The sequence below is a fragment of the Dermochelys coriacea genome, chromosome 1 (genome assembly GCF_009764565.3).
Source record: "Dermochelys coriacea isolate rDerCor1 chromosome 1, rDerCor1.pri.v4, whole genome shotgun sequence".
In the NCBI taxonomy this organism is placed as follows: Eukaryota; Metazoa; Chordata; order Testudines; family Dermochelyidae; genus Dermochelys; species Dermochelys coriacea.
This window is the reverse complement of record NC_050068.2, coordinates 122,448,888-122,471,912: the sequence shown is the minus strand read 5'-3', so window position 1 is coordinate 122,471,912 and position 23,025 is coordinate 122,448,888. Positions and strand designations below refer to the sequence as shown.

The 23,025-nt window shown below is 41.9% G+C and overlaps 1 protein-coding gene across 1 annotated transcript in view; it reads left to right on the top strand.

The window, feature by feature from the left end:
• OCA2 (OCA2 melanosomal transmembrane protein) overlaps nt 1-23,025 on the top strand; it is a 275,411-nt gene that overhangs the window by 171,503 nt on the left and 80,883 nt on the right. Inside the window, exons 19-20 of the mRNA XM_043492950.1 lie at nt 8,901-8,960; nt 9,585-9,689. Of these exons, the coding sequence (XP_043348885.1) occupies nt 8,901-8,960; nt 9,585-9,689 (165 nt within the window). The remainder of the gene's footprint in view (nt 1-8,900; nt 8,961-9,584; nt 9,690-23,025) is intronic.

Genomic DNA, 23,025 nt, shown 5'->3' with positions numbered 1-23,025 from the left:
AAACCCTCAGACAGGGTAGAGCAGTGAACAGTTCAGGGGCCCAGGCCCTGGGGCAGGGCAGTGCACCAAGCACAGTGTAGGGGGCTCTGGCAAAGGGTGAGCACCCCAGCAAGTGCTGGTCTCCTGACCTAAGGAGGGGGAGTACTGCCATTCCAGGAGAGGGGTAGCGGGGGGGAATGCAGGCCCACCCAACTCCAGTGCCACCCAGCCTAGGGCCCTAACAGTGGCAGAGTGGTCTGCCACTAGGTCAGCGTGGATCCTGACCACAACATGCTGACATAATCTCTGGCAGCGCTGCTGCCAGACTGGGGTTGGCTGCCCTTGGGACACTTCCTATACTCCCCCTTGGGTGTACCTTCCAAGGGTCGTCTGCTATCTCCCCAGGGTACACTGCGAGTGGCAGTTCCAGCAACTCCTCAGCATCTAGTGTGTCTGCCCATATGGGTAGCTCAGGTCCCTCCTCGGGACAGCAGAAATCTTCAGTGGGCTCCTGCATCCGCAGTGGGGAGAAAGTGTGTGGTGTTTAGGTGCTGCTTGTAATTATTGGAACTGGGAGCACTGGAGCTGGAAAGGACAGGAAACAGGAAGGAGTGGGATAGGGGGAAGTTGGGGAGGCCGAGTGAGAACTACAGAGGGTGCAGCAGCAGCTTGGTAAGGAGGTTTCCACTTTAAAAATAAAGTCCTGTTGAAGTTTGTTAGTACCTTGCCTGGTTGTTACAACATTTTGGCAATGAGGATGGATCTTCTGCCTCTGAACTCACCTGCATCCTTTCTGCAAAGCCCAGGTGAGCCTCCAATTGCTTTTACTGCCTTGATCCGTATGTTTGAGACTTATCTGCTTGCAATCAGTGCTACAGAGATTTCTGAAGTAAGAAAGCGTGCTCTGCTAATCCACTGCCTTGGAGCAGAAGGGCAATGTATATTTTACACTTTTCCCCTTGCAGATGATAAATATGAGACTGCACTCACTGCATTAAAGAACTTTTTTGTGCCAAAAGTGAATGTAGTAGTTAATCGCTACAGATTTTGCCAGCGTGAGCAGAAAATAGGGGAGACTATAATGCAGTATATTGCTTCCCTGAGGAGTCTGATTGTAACTTGTGACTTTGGGAATATGGCAGATGAGATGATTAGAGACCAGCTCATTGAGAAAACAACCATGCTTCGTGTAAGAGAACGCTTACTTCTTGGACCACAGCTTACTAGAAAAAGCAATAACCATTGCTACTTAGATTGAATCAGCTACATCTGAAGACACAATAATGAGCATGGATACTGGAGGCACAGTCCAGGCTATGACTCCTTCGCAGAAAAGTTTACTATCACTGCAGACAAACGATTCCAAGAGAAAAATGAATGAAAAAACACCGAATCAGCAAATACAAAATACAGTAAAAGCATGCTTTCGCTGTGGATCCCCACAACACCTTGCAAGCTACACAGGATGTCTGGCAAAAGTAGCTCAGTGCAATCATTGCAAAAAGATTGGGCATTTTGCTAAAGTATGTCACAGCAGCCAGTTCAATCAACAGGTGCATGCAGTTACAATACCAGATGTTACTGTGCTGAGCATGGACAAAATCAGTACTGCACATATTCCAGAACAAATAAGGTGCACTGTAAACGTTTCCGCCATACCCTCAGGCAAATAACACTCTATTCAGCTATTGTTGGACACTGGCTCAGCAGTATCTATACTATCTGATTCCATCTATTTGCATTACTTTAAAGATGTGCCTCTTACTGAACCCAAACTTCACTTGGTGTGCTATTTGAAAAACCATATTCCAGTACATGGCTGCCTGCCAGCAATAGTTACTTTTGGTGATTGCTGTGTAACTGCAGAGTTCTACATTGTCCACAAAGGCACGCCTATCCTTGGCAGAGATTTATTGGCCGCTTTAAATCTCAGGATAGTTAATGGACGAATTGATCTTCCTCAGCAAAGCACTCTTGCAGAACACACACCAGTTTCAGCTGGGACCCAACACCAGGTTGAGGAGAAACTCGGCTGTTCTTATGGATTTCTGCATAAAGTTAAAATGTGGAATAATGTGATGCCTGTATGACAGAAGTTACGGCACTTACCATTTTCAGTCAGGGAAGCTGTTTCAAAGGAACTTAGGAAACTTGTTCAAAAGGACCTTATTGAGCAGATTGACTCCTCGGAATGGGTTTCACCTATAGTAATGATGCAGAAGAAGGTTGGAGGCATTTGCCTTTGTGTGGACTTAAGGGAGGCAAATAAAGCTATTGTGATTGACAGCCATCCTCTTCCTCACATAGAAGAAGTATTTGCAGAACTCCATGGAGCAAAGCTGTTTTCTACTCTTGATTTGCAGAGCACATACGACTAGGTTATAGAGTAGCAACCTTGTTAGTCTGTATTCGCAAAAAGAAAAGGAGTACTTAGAGAAGGTGCCACAAGTACTCCTTTTCTTTTTACTAGGTTGTTGCATGTAGATAGCAAAGACCTCACACCATTTATTACATATGAGGGACTATTTTGTTTTAAATGTATTCTATACGGTCTCGCATCTGCCCCAAGTGCCTTCCAAAAAATGATGTCATTGATTCTGAAGAATCACCAGTGCTATCTGGATGATATTATCTTGTTTGGAAATACTTCTGAGGAGCATGACAATAACCTGCAGTCTGTACTAAACTGCATTAGCAAAGCAGGCCTCAAGCTCAATATTTTGCTAAATTTATGGAAATTTAGAAAAACTGAACTCTCCTTTCTGGGGCATACAGTTTCGCAGGCTGGACTAAAACCTGATCCAGATCATATCCTGACAATTTCAAATGTTCCTCCTCCAACAGATTAGCAAACCTTACGTTCCTTCTTGGGTCTTACCTCCTGGTATGCAAAATTCATTCCCAATTATGCTTCTGTCATTGAACCATTACGAGAATTACTACAGAGAAGTTCAACCTTAGTGTGGACAACGGATGCACAAGCTAGTTTCGAAACAGTGAAAGACTTGATTGTACATAGTCCAGTACTTGCACTATTTAGTCCTGCATTACCCACAGTTGTAACTACTGGTGCTTCTGATTATGGACTTGGGGCTATCCTCACACAACTTCATGAGGACAACACAGAGAGGACTGTTGCATTTGCTTCAAGGACACTAAGTAATGCTGAGAGAAAATATTCTATAGTCGTAAAAGAAGCACTTGCAATGTGTCTGGGCTACTGAAAAATGGAGAACTTACCTGTGGGGCCGCGCGTTCAAGTTGCGCACAGACCACAGCCCTTTGACGATGTTGTTCACCATAAAAGGCCTGGGAAGAGCAGGATATCGTATTGCTAGATGGTCTGCAAGACTACTCTCTTTCAGTTATGAACTGGATTATAAGCCTGGAAACCAAAATGTGGTCGCTGATTGCCTTTCTCGCCTGCCTTTGCCTTCACCACATGGTCCACTGGAGGATGAGGATGTAGTGGTTGTGCTTATTACAAGCACTCTTACTGCAGTTACAAGAGAACAATTTCAAGCTGCTTGTTCAGCATGTCCAATTCAACAAAAACTACGGGAATTTCTGACAAAGAGATGGCCCAGTAACCAACCATAAAAACCTTGACCCAGTTTTGCTGCCTTATTTTAGAGTTTGGGATGAACTTTCTTTGCTTGATGGCTGTGTGATACGAGGTACATGCCGGCTACTTGTGCCAGAAGAATTACAGTCAAAACTCATAAACCTGGCACATGATATTTATCAAGGAATTGTCAGAACCAAACACCGACTATGTGATCTGTATTGGTGGCCAGGGATGAACTCTCAAACTGAAGCAGTCATAAAATCCTGTGTCACTTGCCAAATGCATGATAAGACAGCAGTGACATGTACCCCTCCATTACAGCCTGTTCCTCTTCCTGAATCTGCATGGGAAAAAGTGGTGATTGACATTGTAGGACCCTTTGATACTGCTCCAAGTGACTGCCGTTATGCTGTCACTTTAATAGACTATTTCAGTAAATGGCCTGAGGTAGTGTTTACATCGCAAATCTCTTCTGCTACAGTAATTAAGTTCCTCTCTCCAGTTTTTAGCAGGGAAGGTAACCCCAGAGAACTGGTTTCAGATAATGGTAGTCAATTTACTTCCCTGGAGTTTGAAACTTTTCTAGCAGAGAGGAACATTTTACACAGAAGGTCATCCCTATATTACCCTCAAGCCAATGGGGAAATCGAACGGTTTAACAGAAGTTTGAAAGAGAGTTTGCAAACAGCTAAACTGGAAGGGTGATTGTGGATAACCTTCACAACTGATTTCTTGCAAACATACCGAGCTACACGACATGCCACAATGCAAAGATCACCCGCAGAGTTACTGCATGGGAAACAGATGAATACTAAACTGAACATTGCTGGATTGTTACAGGCACGACTTGATGCCCCAACTGAGGATGATATGAGAAAAATAGCTGAACAGAACCAAGCAAAGTATAAGGCTTTCACAGACAAGCGGCAGGGTGCTAAGGAACCAAAGTTTCAGTGTGTTTCCTTCATTAGAATACGAAAACCTGGAATTTTACAGAAAGGGGACCATAAATTCACAGCTCCTCTTAAAATCATAGAGAAGAAGGGACCTTACACCTATCCACTTTCTGATGGGTGGATATGGAATGCTTCTTATCTTGCACCTGCCTATACACCAAGAGGAGATTATGCCAACATCCAGTCTGCACTGGATGACTTCACTGTAGTATCAACCCAACAAGACGTTGCACTGGAACTGGGGCTTCAGAGATGTCCTGTCAGACCCAGAATACCACCTGTCTGCACTAGAGACTGTTATGTAGTATCTACAGTGTTTTCAGTGCAATATTTCTGCCAACAGTATAGTGTCTTGTTTCATATTTGTTCCTGTGGTTACAACAACAGTGTTTATTTTAATTGGGAGAGTTTCTTAAGAGAGGAGGGAATGTGGTGTTTAGATGCTGCTTGTAATTATTAGAACTGGGAGCACTGGCTGTTGGGAGTCTGAAAGAACAGGAAACAGGAAGGGGGGGGAAGTTGAGGAGGCTGAATGAGAGCTACCGAGGGTGCAGCAGCAGCTTGGTAAAGAGGTTTCCACTTTAAAAATAAAGTCCTGTTGAAATTTGTTTGTACCTTGCCTGGTTGTTACAACGACGTGTCCGTCTCCTTTGGCAGCTGCCTCCCAACTGCGCTAAAGGGCCCGCCTTTTATACTTTCTGTTCCTGTCCTGCCCCTCTGCTTTCGGTGTGGAGGGCATGGCCTTCTGGTTCTGTCAATCCCGGGGGTGGCTGGCTGCCTCTCACTGTCAATCTCTGAGGGCGGCCATGCCTCTTAGCTACATGGAAGAATAAATTCAAATGTCATTAATGTCGTGGCTACTCTGTACATTTTATTAAAAATATGAAACTTTTAACAGGACACTCAAGTAGAAACCAAATTTAGATATGTTTAAAAAAATAATACAAATGTTTAATGGTTTTGAATTTTCCAGTAAAAGAGACTTTTGTTTAGATTAAACATTCCCTTCTGGTGTTTGTGTAGTGTATGGAGGAATTTAACTGAAAGATGTAGTCATCTGTTTTCTGGGTACTGCAACGTTAAATGCAGAAGCGATTCTTCGCTCTTCCAGAGTCAGAAGTGAGCTAGCTGCCATTTTGTTTTTCATTTCAAATGCAGAACATTATATAGGTAGGACACTACAATTATCCTCAATTCTTTTTCAGGAGTGCCATGATATCTTGACCTTCTACCACGGATGACACCAGAGATAGACCTAAAAACTGAAAGACAGTTCCCCTGCCATTGCAGTGTCATTCTTCCTAGTATCACACAAAAACATGGACATTAGGTTTGAGCCTAACTTCCTGTTTGGAATTTGAATGCTAAACCTACTGGCCCAGAAGGAGACTCTGCTACCAGATGAACCACACTAATATCTCTGACTCAACTGTGTTACAGCAGGTGTAGCACTTTTTTGTAGCCTTCTGCTCTGACAGCACTGTGTTTGACTCCCTGTTGCTCCTATTCAAAGCTATGGTGAATATTCTCCATGCTGATTCAATAGGGGAATGGAGAGAGTAAACTAAAAGGTTAGAGCTACTCAGACTGAGGGTTCTGTTTACTTTGAGAGAGTTGGTTGTTCTCTCAGGGTCATCTCAATTGTATGTGTCCTGTGCCTCTCATATCACTGGCCTTTGATGCCTGCTGTCTTTTCCCTGTGACATTCATGTACTTTTTTTGTTTAATAACCCACCTGAGCAGTTGGTCCTTGGTGTAAGAAGGCAGCTGGAATTTGAGGGTGTAGTAGAAAATGTACCTGAAGAAGCTTCAAATGACTGTTCCATTTGTTGCTTAGTTTAGCACAGAAAAACAACGATAAGAGGCTAGGCTCTTCGGAGCTGCCAGCAATTTGCAGAAGCTATGAAAATGTAGGAAGTTTGTATCTGTAACAGACAGGGACATCAGCATTAGGTAACAAAATTTAATAGACCTGCTGAGCCTTGAGATGGGATCCTCAAAAGTGCACCCCAATCCCATTCTGACATATGGGACATGCTGGAGAGGGAGATGACAAGTCAGGGGTCTACTTCATTATGCTGACTGCCCACAGTGGCATAAGTTAGAGCAGCCCCCTGACTGTTCTAAATCATGCTGGGACCAGGCCAGTGCAAAACCAGGGACCTATAACTGTCTCTTCAATGCCCTCTCTCCTCTTCTGTGCTGAGCAGAGCTAAGCGGTGAGAACTGAGCTTAGAATCTGGGAAAAGAGGAAGAGTTTGGGGAAAGTTGAAGATAGGAATTGGCCCCTAATAAAAAACTGGAAACTAAACATTCAGTGTGACGACCTGTGCACATCTCTAACTAAGATCTAGGCAGTAGAGAATGAAGTTTAGAACACTGATTTTCTTTGTTTTGAGTTATTAGTATTCTCACTTGGTGGAGTCCAAATTTCTCCACTTCTGCCATAGAATATGTGGTTCAATAGTCTGGTCTGGACTGTTGGAGTAAATAAAGAACAAGGGTTTTTTTAAATTCTTTGCTTTAACATTTACATTCAGATCTGGGGTATAACATAGCCACTTTGTGCTATGCTGCCCTCAGAATCTTGATCCAGAGCTGGTGGACCCTTGTAGGATAACTATAATGCAAGAGAGATGGGATTCCTCTGCTGCCATAGAAGCAGTGTAGAAGTTCCCACTCCACCCTCTCTATACCAATATCGTGGTATGGGTAGGACATCCCTATGCTGCATCTGTGATAAATGAAAGGGGATGGGAGGTAGCTCCCTTTTATGGATACCCAGCCATGCAGTTAGCTATAAATCCCTCTTGGTGGTAGTTCTCTACTTGCTTTACCTGTAAAGGGTTAAAAAGTCTCTCTGCATAGGTAAAAGGAAGAGACTGGGCACCTGACCAAAAGGGCCAATGGGAAGGCTAGAAATTATTAAAACTGGGGGGAAAAAACCTTTCCCTTTGTCTGTCTATCTGTTGTTCTCCAGAGAGAGGGGGACAGAGCAGCAATGCTGTAAAAAGCTTTGGGCCAGGTATGAAAAATCATCAAATCATACCTAGAAACTACTCATTTAAAACCCCAGATATGTAAGTAGATCAGGGAATGTCTAGGAAGATGCGATCAGGTTTATCTGTTTATTTCTTTATGGCTTGTGGTCTCCTCTGTTCTAACCCCAGGTGCTTTTGTTTTGCTTGTAACCTTTAAGCTGGACATCAAGAGAGCTATTCTGATGCTTAATCCATGTAATTTGTTTTTTTTTAAATCTAGCAAAAAGACAAAGTTCCAAATGTGTGTATTCTTTCTTTTTGTTTTGAATAAAATTTACCTTTTCTTAAGAACAGGATTGGATTTTTGTGTCTTAGGTTTGTGTATATGTTATTTAATTAGCTGGTGGCAACAGCTATTTTCCTTTGTTTTGTTTCTCAGCTCTTCCCCAGAGGGGCTGGTGAAAGGGCTTGAGGGTACCCCACAGGAAGGAATTCCCAAGTGCGCCTTTCTGGGTTCTCAAAGCAGTTTTTGCACTTGGGTGGTGGCAACATCTACCCATCCAAGGTCAGAAAAAAGCTGTAACCTTGGGAGTTTAATACAAGTCTGGAGTGGCCAGTATTAATTTTTAGAATCCTTGTGGGCCTCCACCTTCTGCACTTGAAGTGCTAGAGTGGGGAATCAGCCTTGGCAGCATCAATACTTGGATGTGGTTTCATTCCTTGAAACTGTTAGCAGCCAGTGTAAATTAGAGCAGCTGTACACGCAACAGCCCTTGGACTGGAAAAACACAAAGGTGAACTTCATGTAACTTTGCATCTCCATATACTATCTCCCTGACTTGCACTGGGTGTTTCTTGGCAGTAGCTGAGAATGTGACCATTAATTGGTTTTTGTTTTTTGGGTTCTGAGTCAAGCTATTTTACAGAAATTTTTTTTCTTTTTTTCCCCTTTCTTTTCCCTCTTTTCTTTCTTTGCTGGGAATAAGCCACAAACTTCAGGCCCTTACCTGAACTGTCCAAAGTTTGAAATATTTGCTCTAGGTTATTGGTTCATATCAAGGGTTTCTTTAAAATAATTTGCACTCAAATACTCAAACAAAATGCATCCACTCCAGAAGAAGGGAAACTTTAGACCTCAGAGTGGTGCTGTTAATGGAGATGAGATGTCTGTGCCTTTAGAAAATCTGGTTGACATTTCAAATGCAACAAAATTCCACAAGTAATGTGGCTCTGTTGACATTTCTACTGTTCTCAGTAGCTTGCCCAGTTGTAATGTGTACCTTACACAGGGTGAATATTGATATCTTTTTGAGAGAAAATAACTGTGTTGGATTTGTTTTAATTCACTTTAAAATATTTTTTTCAGCTGCATATTTGCTCACATACTATTGGTTGATCTAAATTTATCTCTTTTAGGCTTTGGCTCATCTTCATTTAATAGATTATATAGGAGAACAGACAGCTTTGTTAATAAAGGTACATTTCAATGTTTACGGTTATTTCACTCCCAAGATAGAGAAATATTTGTATTGCTTTACTAAATATACAGTCTAATCATTGCATATTGAAGGATATGTGAAGGGTTGTATTCCTGCAAGGGTGCATTTCACCCTTCAGTGTGAATGGTCTTCAATATCCATTGTGTATACCTCTCCAAAGCCAGAATATATGATCTTATCTGAATAATAAGTCTTTTCTGTAGTTTTAATTAACTAATAAACGGGGGGGGGGGAGAGAGGCAGATAATGTACAAACAGAGAAGAAAAAAGCTGTATAATTAAAGCTGCACAGGACATTTCTTGTATGAAACATAAATATGATTGTTAGAAATGTCACTTGCTGCATGCCTCCTTTCCCACATTTCTGTTGAATCAGCAGAATTATTGTGTGAATAAATTCTTCAGTTATTTCTTTTTAAAAATTTATTTTATATTCATATCATCTTTTAAAAAATGAGTGTGTTGATGTTTTAGTGAAGAATCTGTACAATTATGCCATTAGTAGCACATAGAAATATCAAGGCTATTACTAGAGCTGAAAAAAAATGTCGGTTATCTTCCAGTTTAAATGGAGTTGTAACTTCGTTTTTCTTAATACCAGGTGGTTCCCGAGGATCAACGCCTAGCAGTTGCTATCATTTTAGTACTCTGGGTCTCTGCTCTGGCATCTTCCCTAATTGACAACATTCCATTCACAGCTACAATGGTATGTCTCTCTTTGTTAGATGTATTTCTTTTTTCCATTATGTGCAGTGAGTCCAACTATTTGATAACAAGCTTGCTTTGTGAGACCTCAACTGTGTTACAATTGTCCCCACGTCTTAGAGGCAGTGAATATCATTACTGGGCTTATTCATCCCATTTAGGCATCTCAGTGGCAATTTGCAAATACAAATAACAGATTTGCAAATGCCATTATGATGATGAAGTATGAAATTAAGTGCACCATTGTACTTGCATTTTTGCACTGGCCCTGGGCTTTTGGCCTTTTAAGCATCTGGCTCTCAAATCTTATTATTCTTGCATTAAATCCATAGTGGCACTTCATAGTAATTCATATGACAATAAATAGTCCTTGGGCCAAGGAAAGAGTGAGAACTACTCTATAAAAACTGGTGCTTAGGGTACTAACCTAGAATTTGGGAGACCTAAGATCAAGTCCCTGCTCCAATGCCTATTAAATTATTTATATAAAAAAGGAACAGCTTCAACAGGAGAGAATCAGAGAGGCCCAACCCACTGGAAGAGGCAGTCTGCATTTGCAACCTTTAGCCCAGTAGTAAGGGCATTCTCCTGCAGTGTGGGAAACTGAAGTTCAAATCCCCTCTCTGTATTAGGGAGAGAGGGAATTGAACTTGGGTCTCCCACATGCCAGTTGAGTGCTCTAATCATTGGGGCTAATCTGGTTTGATCTAAATGGGGACAAAGAACAGGAGCCACACAAGAACAAAACAAAAATTGGATTAAGTGAATCTATGGAATTTCTCCATTGCTTAACAAATATGATTGATTCCAAATACAAAGGTCAGTGGTTGAGCTGAAAACAAGAAGAGGAGGCTGAAATTTGGCTGACAGATTGTAACCCTAAAACTCTTTTGTTCACTTCAAGCATTTAAAATTGAAGATCCAGATTTCTACCCCAAATCTACATTTAAAAGGAGATGATGTCACATTCATTTTAACAAAATGATGGAAAATTGTGGAAGTAAGATCACAAAAGATCGGACAGTTGAATTCAGCATTTTGTCAATGTTTTAGAACCATATGCTTCTTTCCATCCAGCTCAGCAATAAAGTGTGTTTTCAACACATTCCAATAAGTTTGGTCTAAACTTTGTAATAGGTATGTGTTGTAAGAAAAAGAGCAACCACAAGAAAACTCCACAATTATTTGGTTCAGTGGTTTTCAAACTAGAGTACATGAGCTCTCAACAACTGGGTATATAAGGAAAATCCTGTAATGGAATATTTTATTAAATGAAATTTGGCAATCTAATCATAGGTGTATTATGACCCTATCTCATATGGCAGTTCACAGTAGACTACATTATTTGGAAAGGGTTATGCAGCCTAAATATTTTGAAAACCACTGTATCTGTATCTATATGCATCTAAGGGCAGATACAAAAGAGTAGGGCCTACTAGTTCAGAGAGTGGATACTCAATATCTCTTGTGTTTTATGTACAGAACTGTAAGCTTTTCATGCTGGACAGTGTCTGGCTGTTTATGCTTGAAGAATGTATGTGGTGAATCACATAGAATTGATTTGTTTCATTCCACAAAAATATTCTTGATTTTTCAATCTCCTGTTCTCCTTTGTGTGTGTGTGTGTGTGTGTGTGTGTGTGTGTGTTGGATATACCCACAACAACCCTGCTTAAATGCTTTATTTTTTTTTCATTTTAAATGCTTGCTGTCTTAGCACTGTTAATTCAATAGCCAGGGAGTTTCCCCCTAAAAATGTTAGGTGATATAATGGTAATAAAAATCATGTTCCTTGTTTTTATTGATTTGTTTTGTAAGCTGAATATGTTGAGCCATCTGTTTATATATTTTTTTCTTTTATTACCCGGGACTGAAAATGTAGCCAAAATAAATCCTAGTTTTCATTGACTTTTAATACTATTTTCTCAATATACTGTAATAAATAATTTCTATTAACTATATTGTCGCTGTTAGCAGGCTGGCTTGCAGCACAACTGAGACGGTTGCTGGTAAAAGCATTTTATTTCTGTTTATACAGTCATATATATACGATAGTTGTTCATCCTTTTTACAATTCATTATCCAATGTCCTTATCTTAGTGTTTCATTATTCTGCTGTGCTGGAAACTAGAAGTCGCTTCTCATGCTATTAGCTTTGTAGTGTAGCCAAATTCCCAACCTGTATATAATCTTGTTTACTTCGTTACTCATGACCCGTGGGGTAGCTTTATGCTCTGCCAAATTCTGATATCTTCCATTGACAAATTCTTCCTTAGAACATTTGATAGTCTCCATCTCCCACACCTCCCCCTTTTTGTTTTTTTTAAAGGCAGCAGAAACCATGCGAGATATAGCCCAACGCATACATTGGATTATACAAGGACCACATAAGCAAAAAATACAAATACAAAATCCCATTATTATTATAATATGCAACAACGAAGTTAGCCATCCGGGCCATCCAAATTTAGACAACCAATCCCATAAGGGATTGGTTTCCTTTGCTAATTTATGAAGATTTTGTTCTAACCGTGCTAGTAATTCATGGATGGAATGAGAATGGTCAGACAAATTAAAGCAGCACATACCTTCAAAATCCTCACATCCATGCCCATGGGCTAACAGCAAAAAATCAATTGCAGCATGATTTTGTAATACTGCATGACGAATACTATCTACATCCATTAGTAAAGCAGTTAATATTTCTGAGGTTAGATTAAATTGCTTAATACTCCAACAAGCCAATTTCTCTAAATCAACTAAACTCTTTACACTAGCGACACCAAGGGCAAGAAATGCCGCAAATATTTTTGAAGGAGTATCCCAAAAGGTTATTGTATCCTTACAATCAGGAGTAAAGTCCTCCAATGCTCGCCTAGTGCGATTGCTTTGGTGTTTAATCATATTACAGTTAGGTGCATACAGTGTCAAGCGGCCTAAATAACATGGCCCTCCCATGGGAAAACTAGGGATACCCTGCCATGCGCGATTTCCGCAAATAAGAAAGGTCCCTGGTGGTAATGCCTTTGCTGATCCATTATTCCATATACCCTTTTGCGGCAATTGTAAGCCTAGGTTGGCCCCTCCTTGCTGACAATAATTTCCCGCCACAAAGGAGGCAATTGGCGTAATATTTTGCATATTAGAAAACATAGAAGCATTCATTTTCCACCCATATTGAGAATACAATACATGGAATTGTCCACCTAATTCAATGCACCCCACAAAATGATTATGAGTATCGTTTATTGTTGCGGGTAAGGATCCTAATAATGTGAGTTCTTGGGGTGGGTTAAGCAGTGATTGATTTAATAAATTTATTAGCGTTCCTTGCAATAAACTCCAAGCAACCCCCGGGCACTGTTGCCCTGGTGTCCCATTATATAGTCGATAACAAGTATTATTAATATTAGTATCATTAAAATCACTTGAGCAAAGAACACTATCATTGCTAACGTACCCTCGATATCCATTTAAATCTATATTCGGATAACCTATAAGGCATGTACTAAAAGGGTCCGCGGGTGTTGCCATAGATAAACAAAATGAAGATTGCCCTGTCTGATTCGCCCAGGTGACCCATACGTTCTGACGGGGATCAATGCGTGTAAGCAGAGAAGAGACTAGCCATAGCGGCCATAGGATTATCCATAGAAGCAGTAGTTTCATCCTTCATTGATTCTGTAATACAGAGCCGGACCCACTTTGCAGGTATCCACCGAGGACCTGTGTCAAGGGAGACACAAGCATAACCCCGACCCCAGGTTAATAACGGTACCGGTCCTTTCCACTGTTGAGAGGCATAATCAAACCACTTTACCTTTGGTTTTTCCTGCTCCTTTTCCATCCCTGTTCCCCCTAAATGCTTTTGTATTGGAACATTATTACTGTTATCAACAGTGTTAATAGGTTGGAGCCAGTTTAATACATATATAGCCTTCGCTAGTTGCCCAGCGGGAGTCTGCAGTATAGCATCCTCCCCACATCGTGATTGCTTATCTAACATTCCTTTTAAAGTAGCATGAGTGCGCTCAACAATGGCCTGGCCTGTAGAGTTCCCCGGCACCCCTGTTTTATGGTTTACTCCCCACAATTGCAAAAAGGCTTGTGTACGCCTAGCAATATACCCAGCTCCATTGTCTGTTTTTATTGTTTTTGGCACACCTAGCGCTGCAAAACATGCCTGCCAATGTTTGATTACATCCTTACTACTGGTGGAAGCATGGGGCGTGACCCAAATAGCCCCAGAGAAAGTATCTATAGATACATGAACATATTTCTGTTTTCCAAACGGATTATATTGAGTAACATCTGATTGCCATAATATTAATGCTTCTAAGCCTTGGGGATTGACCCCAATAGGAAAAGCAGGGGCTAGTTTATTACATTCTGAGCATGAGGCCACAATACTCCGGGTCTGAGATATGGGTAGGGAAAATTGTCAAATAAGAGCTCTTGCCTACTGATGGAAGAACTCATGAGATAGACGGGCTTGCTCAAATTGATTCGGTACCACCACGGATCCTACTAGAGTGTCTGCTTGCTCATTCCCTATACTTAAGTATCCCGGTAGGCCCGTGTGGCTTCTTAAATGCCCCACAAAATATCTGTCCCTTCTCCCATCAAGTCGATGCCAAAGACGCAAAAGTATTTGTTGTAATCTAGGGTTGTGAATTCTTCCAAGCATCGCTCTCTCCAACTTATTCACCAAGCCCACAGCATACTTGGAATCACTTATAACATTGAGTGGTTCTTTGCTCCAATTTTCAAAGGCCATAAGTATGGCCAAAAGTTCTAGTATCTGCACTGATCCTTCACTAATAATCTTTTTATGGGCCCAAACACATCCATCCCACCATACCATCCCCGCAGTTCCCGTTCGTCCCGCCGCATCAGTGAACACCGTTATTCCTTTTACCGGTTTTTCCTGCTTCATAAGGTGTCTTTCTAGTTGCAGAGGGGAGGAAAAGAGACGGTGGGGCGGGTAGTGACAGCTCAATTGGCCTTGATAATCAGCTAAGGCAATGGCAAACGTAGTATCATACATCAACAACTGTGTAATAACCATTTGGGAAAAGGTTAACAAAATCTGGTGCGGATCAATCCCTGTCATGGTAGTTACTCTTTTTCGTGCTTGCATTATTAACATAGCTATAGCTTCAACTCTGGAAGTCACCGTCCGTATATTTTTACAGGGTGGAAATATCCATTCTAACCCTATTAACGAATCTCTATCCGTTTCATCCCATTGAAATAACAATGCTTCCAATACTGAATCCAAACTAAAAACTGCTACAACAAAGGGCAGATTTTCTTTGTATCTGCCCAAATAACCATTTCCAACCTTTTGACCAATTCGTTGTAATGCCTCCCGCTGTTGTGCTGATAATTGTCGTTTATCCCCGGGACTTCTCCCCCCTTGTAATAGAGGAAGGAGAGGGGCTATATCATGATTTGTGATACCACAAAGTGGGCGGAAGTACCACTGAAGTTCACCCAGTAATTTCTGAGCATCATATAGTGTCTGGACATGAGGTGAAAATGTCAAATGTTGAGGACGTACTGTACAATCAGTAACCCGAAGACCCAAATATAAAAAGGGAGGTTGGGTTTGAACCTTTTCCGGGGCCACTACAAGACCTGCTTGTGCTAATTGGGAAGTAATCAGTGCAATAACAGAGGGTTCAAAGGCTGTAGGAGCCGCAAACAAAAGATCATCCATATAATGATATATTTTCCAGTGGGGATACCTTGTTCGAATAGGGTGAATAGCCCATGCAACAAAAAGTTGACAGATTGTGGGTGAATTTTTCATTCCTTGAGGCAAAACCTTCCATTGGTATCGAAGGGCAGGAGCCTCATGGTTTACTGTCGGGACAGAGAAGGCAAAGCGTTCTCTGTCCTTTGGGTGCAAAGGAATGGTAAAATAACAATCCTTTAAGTCAATAATAAGTAACGGCCATTCAGATGGGAGCATAGACGGGGCAGGTAGGCCAGGTTGTAAGGAGCCCATATCGACTATGATGGCGTTTATGGCATGTAAGTCCTGTAATAAACGCCATTTCCCTGATTTTTTAAGAATAGTGAATACAGGCGTATTCCATGGACTAACGGAGGGTTCCAGATGGCCGAGATTTACTTGTTCAGCCACCAATTCCGTTAACGTGGCAAGCTTAATTGTTGGCAGCGGCCACTGAGCAACCCAGATCGGCTCATCAGAACGCCAGGATAATGCAAGGGTTGGCCGCTCCTCAGTGGCCGCTACTAGAAAGGCGGAGAGCTAATCGTGACTCCCCACTGACTTAAACAATCTCTCCCCAATAACCAAATAGTTGTATCAACAAGATAAGGGCGAACCGACCCCATCAATGTATGGTCAGTGACATCAGTAATGTTAATAAAGAATTCACTCAACATGGGATTACGTTGCCCACCGATACCCTGAAGGGGTGTGGTTACTGGCTGCAGTGGCCATGTCGATGGACATGCATGCAGGGGCAACACTGTAACATCCGCTCCTGTATCAATAAGAACTTGGTGCTCAAAGAAAAAGCCATCTTGGCCTCTGAATTGAACTACACGCGTAGGACAGTCCCTTCCGATTGATAGAACAAATGCTGTCGTCAGTGGCGTAGAGTCTGAGGACCCAAACCCACTGGTCCCTCTCACCTGAGGTAATGCAGAGGGAACAGTCGTACAGAAAGGTATTAGCTGTGCAATTTTTGTTCCGGCCATAATCGTAATGGGCGGGCAGAGTGCCCGTACCATAATCCCTATGTTCCCTGTGTAATCAGCATCAATCAGCCCAGGAAGCACAAAGAGCCCCCTAAGGGAAGAAGATGATCTGCCAATCAATAACGCACTTAGCCCATGCCCCAGTGGTCCAGAGGCCACGGAAGGGACAAGTTTTACCTCATCATTCTCTAATGTAAAGTCGGTGGTGGTGGCCAAATCAACTCCGGCACTGCCGGCGGTTGCCCCGCGGAGGCCATCAAAGCAGCCGGAGTATTGTTTGTCCTCACGCCCTGCCGGTTGGTGCTCCGTGAGGCGTTTCCCGCCCCCTGCAATGGGGTTCCATCCTTCTTAAACCGAGAGCGGCATTCCGTGGCCCTGTGGCCAAATTTTTCACATCGATTACAGGTCCCAGGAAAAGGGGCAGGGGGTGAGCTGCTTTGCGTTTGTGCTCTTTTCTTTGGGCAGTTTCATTTTAAATGACCCATCATACCACATTGATAACACGCCCCCTCCCTTCCCTTTCGCCAATTCGGCTTAGAGGTGTTCAAGGCTACCGCCAAGGCGTGTGCATGAATCTTTGCCTTATCCTCCTCTTCCACCAAGGGGGCACGAGTGCAGGCTTCAGTCATATCGACTAGGGAGGCTGATTTTGGCAAAGTCACCAAAATCTTCTTACACGTGGGATTAGCATTTTGGAGAGCTAAATCTAATCCTAGTGCCGATTGGGCTTCTGGTGTTAAATTAGGGGCCCTATCCAATGCCGTTCTTAGACGATCCAAGAAGAGGGCAAAGGATTCGCCCATACCCTGCGTGATTTTTAAATATGGGGGTGAAGGGGTGCCCAAATCAGGGAGCTCCTTAAATGCCTCCAATGCTAGAAGTTGAGACTGTTGTAATATTTGGGGTACCAATCGCGCTGTACCTGAGGATCTTCAAATCGCCCCTCTCCCAACAGCATGTCTAATGTTGCTGCCTGGAGAGGGTCGCCCTGGGGTTTATCTAAATTAGTCACTACCGCATGCTCAGCCTTCTTTTTCCAAGAATCTTTCCATAATAATCTCTGTGTGGGTGTTAATAGCATGTCAGCAAATTTTTGTGGATCAAAAGGACACATAGCCTGCCCTGAAAACATTTGCTCCAATAATGCTTGTACATACGCATTTTTTAGCCCATATGCCATAATAGCCTTTTGGGCTTCCCTCATTAGTTTCCAATCTAACGGTACCCATGTTCTAGCCCCGGTCTGTGATACTGAAACTGGGAACGTAGCTGGCATAGCATCCAAGAATTCCCCTTCAATAATAGCATCCTTTATCAACCCATGCCACCTCTTAATTGGATCAGGTGATCCTTCTCTCCTTTCTCCCTCTGTTCTCCAAATCACCCCTCTCCCTCTGTCCCCTTGTTCTCGTTTGACTGGAGAGTACTCAGGCGGCAGAGGCTTTGCCTTTGGTCGGACCGGTCGCGTAATAGGATTCAAAAGTTTACGGTAGTCTTCCTCTGCTGTTGTCGTCAAGGCTCCTTCCCATGTGAGATGTTCCGTACAGTCATAATATCCGCATAATTTGCAAACATGAGGCCACTGCGAAGGATCTGGTATGCCTTGATCCCGTAGCTGTTTCAATAACTGTGACTGTGATGATCCCGCTGGTCTACCCTCCTTTCGATCTAGTTCGTCCATTATCTGCTGAGCCTTACTGCCCTCCTTGTACAAACGGCGAATTATTTGTTCCTGCGTCAGGTCACCAAATTCTCCCCCTTCAGGAAAATCAGTAATCCGAACCAGTGCAACAGGGGCCGACGGTAAAACCGAAGGATGCTCCACCGAAGGATATAGCCCGGATTTCTCAGGCACAGAAACAACCTTGCCCTGGGGAGATTGTCCCTCTGAACCTGATTGATCCACTGCCATTGGTTCTTCATTACCGGAGCAATCGGCATCTCCAGGTAGTGGCACTTCACCAGCCTCTGGGGGTACCAAGGGGATCGTGGGTGTTGTTTTCCCAAAAAAGTCTCACGCCCCGGCCGGGAACACCCCTTTAGGGGGCGACCCAAGCGCCTCACGTAGCGTGGTACGGGCTCCAGCCTGAGCCGCCGCATTTGTAACGGCTCGATGAACTATTCGCCAGGTAGGGCTTAACGCAATAGCCTCTTTATTCCCAACACCCACTGAATCCCACATGTCCTCCCCCAACGCCTTCCATACCGTAAAATCAAATACATTCTTTGCAGTAACCAAAAAACCCCGTCGCCTTCCCCACCGAAGCAGTTTTTGAAGAGCTTCCGGGGAAAATTTTTCTTTCTGGTTACTGAGCAGATTGCTTAAGACCTTGAATACGGCCTGCTCATCTGCAGATGCTGCGACTCCCATTATGAGAGATGTCCCCCGCCGCTCACCTTTAATAGTGGGGAGCTCCCTCACCTCAATTGGGCGTCCCGGTTCTTCCGTTAAATTGAGGACACCGGCAGCGGCGGTCCCTGCTGTTTCTTACTCTGGACGTGGTGCCGAACTCATGGAATTCCTATCACGTCGGGGTCACCATTTGTCGCTGTTAGCAGGCTGGCTTGCAGCACAACTGAGACAGTTGCTGGTAAAAGCATTTTATTTCTGATTATACAGTCATATATATATACAATAGTTGTTTATCCTTTTTACAATTTATTATCCAATGTCCTTATCTTAGTGTTTCATTATTCTGCTGTGCTGGAAACTAGAAGTCGCTTCTCATGCTATTAGCTTTGTAGTGTAGCCAAATTCCCAACCTGTATATAATCTTGTTTACTTCGTTATTCATGACCCGTGGGGTAGCTTTATGCTCTGCCAAATTCTGATATCTTCCATTGACAAATTCTTCCTTAAAACATTTGATAGTCTCCATCTCCCACACTATATCGCTGGCAAGGTGACTGAAACTTGACAATTCATTGTTAGAAACCAGACTGATTTTGACCTAGCACCTTTTAATCTCTAAAACTGATAGGAGCTCTTCATTTTCAGTGCTGTATTTTTCACAGGTACTAATGTCTTCAATGTCACTTTATTTTTGGATCTCCCTTTGTCTTCTATTTTACCAGAGTGTTCTGTTCAATCTTCAGTATTCCAGTCCACTGGTAAAAGTGTAAGACTGGACCCTAGCAATCTGCAGAAACAGACTGTCCTTAATGAGACATTGACAGTTTTGAGAACTACAGATACATTTTCCCATGAATACACATTCTGAACAGTGTGTGCACTTTTCATTCCAAACACACACAGTGTGTAATTCTTAGAAAAATATGTACCAAGAATTAACATGATATAAAATTAAGGTCTAAAAAAACCAACCCCTTGAACAAAGAACATACCATTATCAAGTATGTGCAGGCCAGCTTGTGTGTAGTCTTTTGCAAGTGCACAGGAGAGATGTAACATGGTACCTTCCACCCTCCCTTCTGCCCCTATGCAGGCATTGGGCACAGACCTGTGGGGTAGCTGAAGCCACGCTTCCTAGATAGTACTGGCAGTGTTTCTAGCTTCCCAGTGGGAAGAGAGAGAGGGGACTCTATCACTACCTATCAGAACTGAGCCAGCTGAGAGAGGAATGCCCATCACTCCCTTTCAAAGGGTGATTGATCTGCTGTTGCTGCAGCAGCATGAGTTACCTGGAGTAGAAAAAAGAATTCTGAGGGAGCTGCTGCATAGTTCTTCCTCACTGCCTCCCTACCACATTCTCCATGGCTTAACAGCCACAATGTTAATGCATTTTCTATATTTGTGCTTCAAGGAGGGCTTTCCCCATCACCCTAGCTTTTCCTTCTGCTTGATCTTACAGTTTAATCAACATCCTACATGTGTAACTGGTTTTTGTCATAAAAATTATGAATTGAATTATGAATCAAATTATGTACCAATCATCATTATGTTTTTCACTGTGAGATCAAATTGAAGATTGTGTCTGTTAAGGACAGTTAAAGCTCCCGCTTAAAAAATTATCTTTGGTAATTAGGAAACTTGATAAGGAAATCGTATGAAAAAATGTTATCAAATTTTTAAAATATGCCCTGTTTTGAGTATGCCTACTTTGTGATATTTTTGTTTGCAAATGATGTAAAACAAAGGATGATCAAGGAAATGGAGGGCCTGTTTTACTCAAGGAGACTAAGAGAGGTTAGTTTGTTTAGCCTAGCAAAACAAAGGCTGAGTGGGGGCATGATAGCTTTCTATAAATACATCAGGGGGTTAAACGCCAGGAACTGTGAAAAGCTATTTAAGTTAAAGGACAATGTTGGCAGGAGAAGAAATGGGAACAAACTGGCCATGAACAAATTCAGATTAGAAATTAGAAGGTTTCTAACCATCAATGGAGTGTGGTTCTGGAACAACCTCCTAATGGGAATAGTGGAGATGAACAACCTACCTAGTTGTAAAATGGAGTTTTGATAAGTTTTTAAATGGGATTATATGATAGAGTTGCCTGCAATAGCATGGGACTGGACTCAATGACCTGGGAGATCCCTTTCAATCCTTTGTTTGAATCACAAACCAAAATCAATAATTTGCTTAGTGCCCTCCATTCCAGTTGCAGCAAGGGGGTTTGAAGAAACCCACAAAACCTGTTCAGTCAGGTTCATATTCTGAGTCTAGAAGGTACCAGTGTCATCATTTAGTCAGACCTTCTGTCTAACACAGGCCATTCAACTTCCCCCAAAATAATTCCTAGAATATATCTTTTAGAAAAACATCCCATCTTGAATTAAAAAGTTGTCAGTGCTGGAGACCACCACAACTTGTGACAAATTGTTCCAAAGGTGAATTACTCTCACCATTAAAAATCTATGCTTTATTTCCAGTCTGAATTTGTCTATCTTCAACTTGCAGCCATGGGTTATACCATTCTCTGCTATATTGAAGAGCCCATTATCAAATATTTGTTCCCTATGTAGGGACTTTTAGACTGTAATCAAGTCACTCCTTAACCTTCCCTTTGTTAAGCTAAATAGATTGAGTACTTTGAGTCTGTCATTATAAGGCATGTTTTCTAATTCTTTATTAATTCCTGTGGCTCTTCTCTTAACCCTCTCTAATTTATCAGCATCCTTCTTGAATTGTGGGCACCAGAACTGGACCACTGTATTCCAGCAATGGTTGCACCCAGTGCCAAATTCAGAGAGTAAAATGACCTTTCTACTTCTATTTGAGATTCCCCTGTTTATGCATCTCAGGATACATTAGCTCTTTTGACCACAGCATCACACTGGGAGCTCATGTTCAGCTGATTATCCACTGTGTCCCCCAAATCTTCTTCAGAGTCACTGCTTTACAATCTTCCTTTAGTTTTTAGGGACATCATCCCAGGTTTCTTTTATATGACAGAGCTGAGAGGAATATGAAGACATACTGCATCTTGTAGAATGATTCAGACTTCTTGGATCGGAATTTATTTCCTGAGGCCGATTCCCATTTGTTGGTATTTCCTACAGGTTTTTTTTTTTATTTACACCAATGTAGCAACCCCAATGTGTGTTTCATACATTTATAAAATTGACTCCACATAAACTAATATCAGCATAATCATACATGTTATAAAAGCAGTGAAGAAAATGTTTATCTTCACATTTTTATATTTGCTTTATTTTTATGTATGTGACACATCCCATGCACTAACCATAACATATAATACAGTATAAATAAATACACTCTTAACTGACACTATTTTAATTAAATGTGTCATTTATATAAAGCTGTTAGATGCCTGGATTCTTCTGGGTACATCAGTTTATATATCTATCGAATCAAGATTAGTGAGGGGATTGCCTTAATATAGCATGTGTTTGAGGGCACTCCTCTTATTTTCAGGTGCAATAATTATTTTCCACAGACATACCGTCTGTCTGAGTATCTGCAGGCAGACACTTTGCCCTATAGCGAAAGGGCAAAGAGAAGTTGGCTTTGCTCTGCTGAACCCCATCCTTCATTTTCCCTAAATCATGTCAAAAGCATGTTAAACTTTCCAGCAAAGCTAGCAAGCTCGCTAGAAATTAGTGGAGAGATTTCTCCTCAATAAAAACAAGGAAAGGGCTGAAAGCAAGAAACGTTAAACTCCTGATATAAAATTGTTGCTCTCATATAACTACTGTTATCTGTACTGTTCATAGACCCTCTCGAGGGTAGGAGAAATGAGCATAAGCTTTGGCATATGGTTGACACACAAATAGACACTGGCTTTTGCCTCTATTGAAGGGCACTATGTTGTAGCTAAAAAATTTCAAAACATTATTGAATTCCAAAGAACACAAAATAAATATGGGAAAGGTAGCAGTATTGTGTTTGTTTTAGCCAAATGCATCCTGTTTTGTAATAACCAAACTTGACTTGTTGCAGACCCTTGTAAATATATACAGTTTGGTTCAAAGTCAGTTTTATAAGTAATCCTCATCTGAAAAATATATATATTGAAGCCTAGAATGCCACATTTCCTTCCAATCATTTAATAGTTTGTCTCTATTTGCAGCACTGGGTTAATTGAATCTGTAAATGAGATTGAGGTTTTAAGCATTCAGTGTGTGTTCAAAACTGATGCATAGCACATACAATTGTATAGATTAACATGCAAAGGACATTAA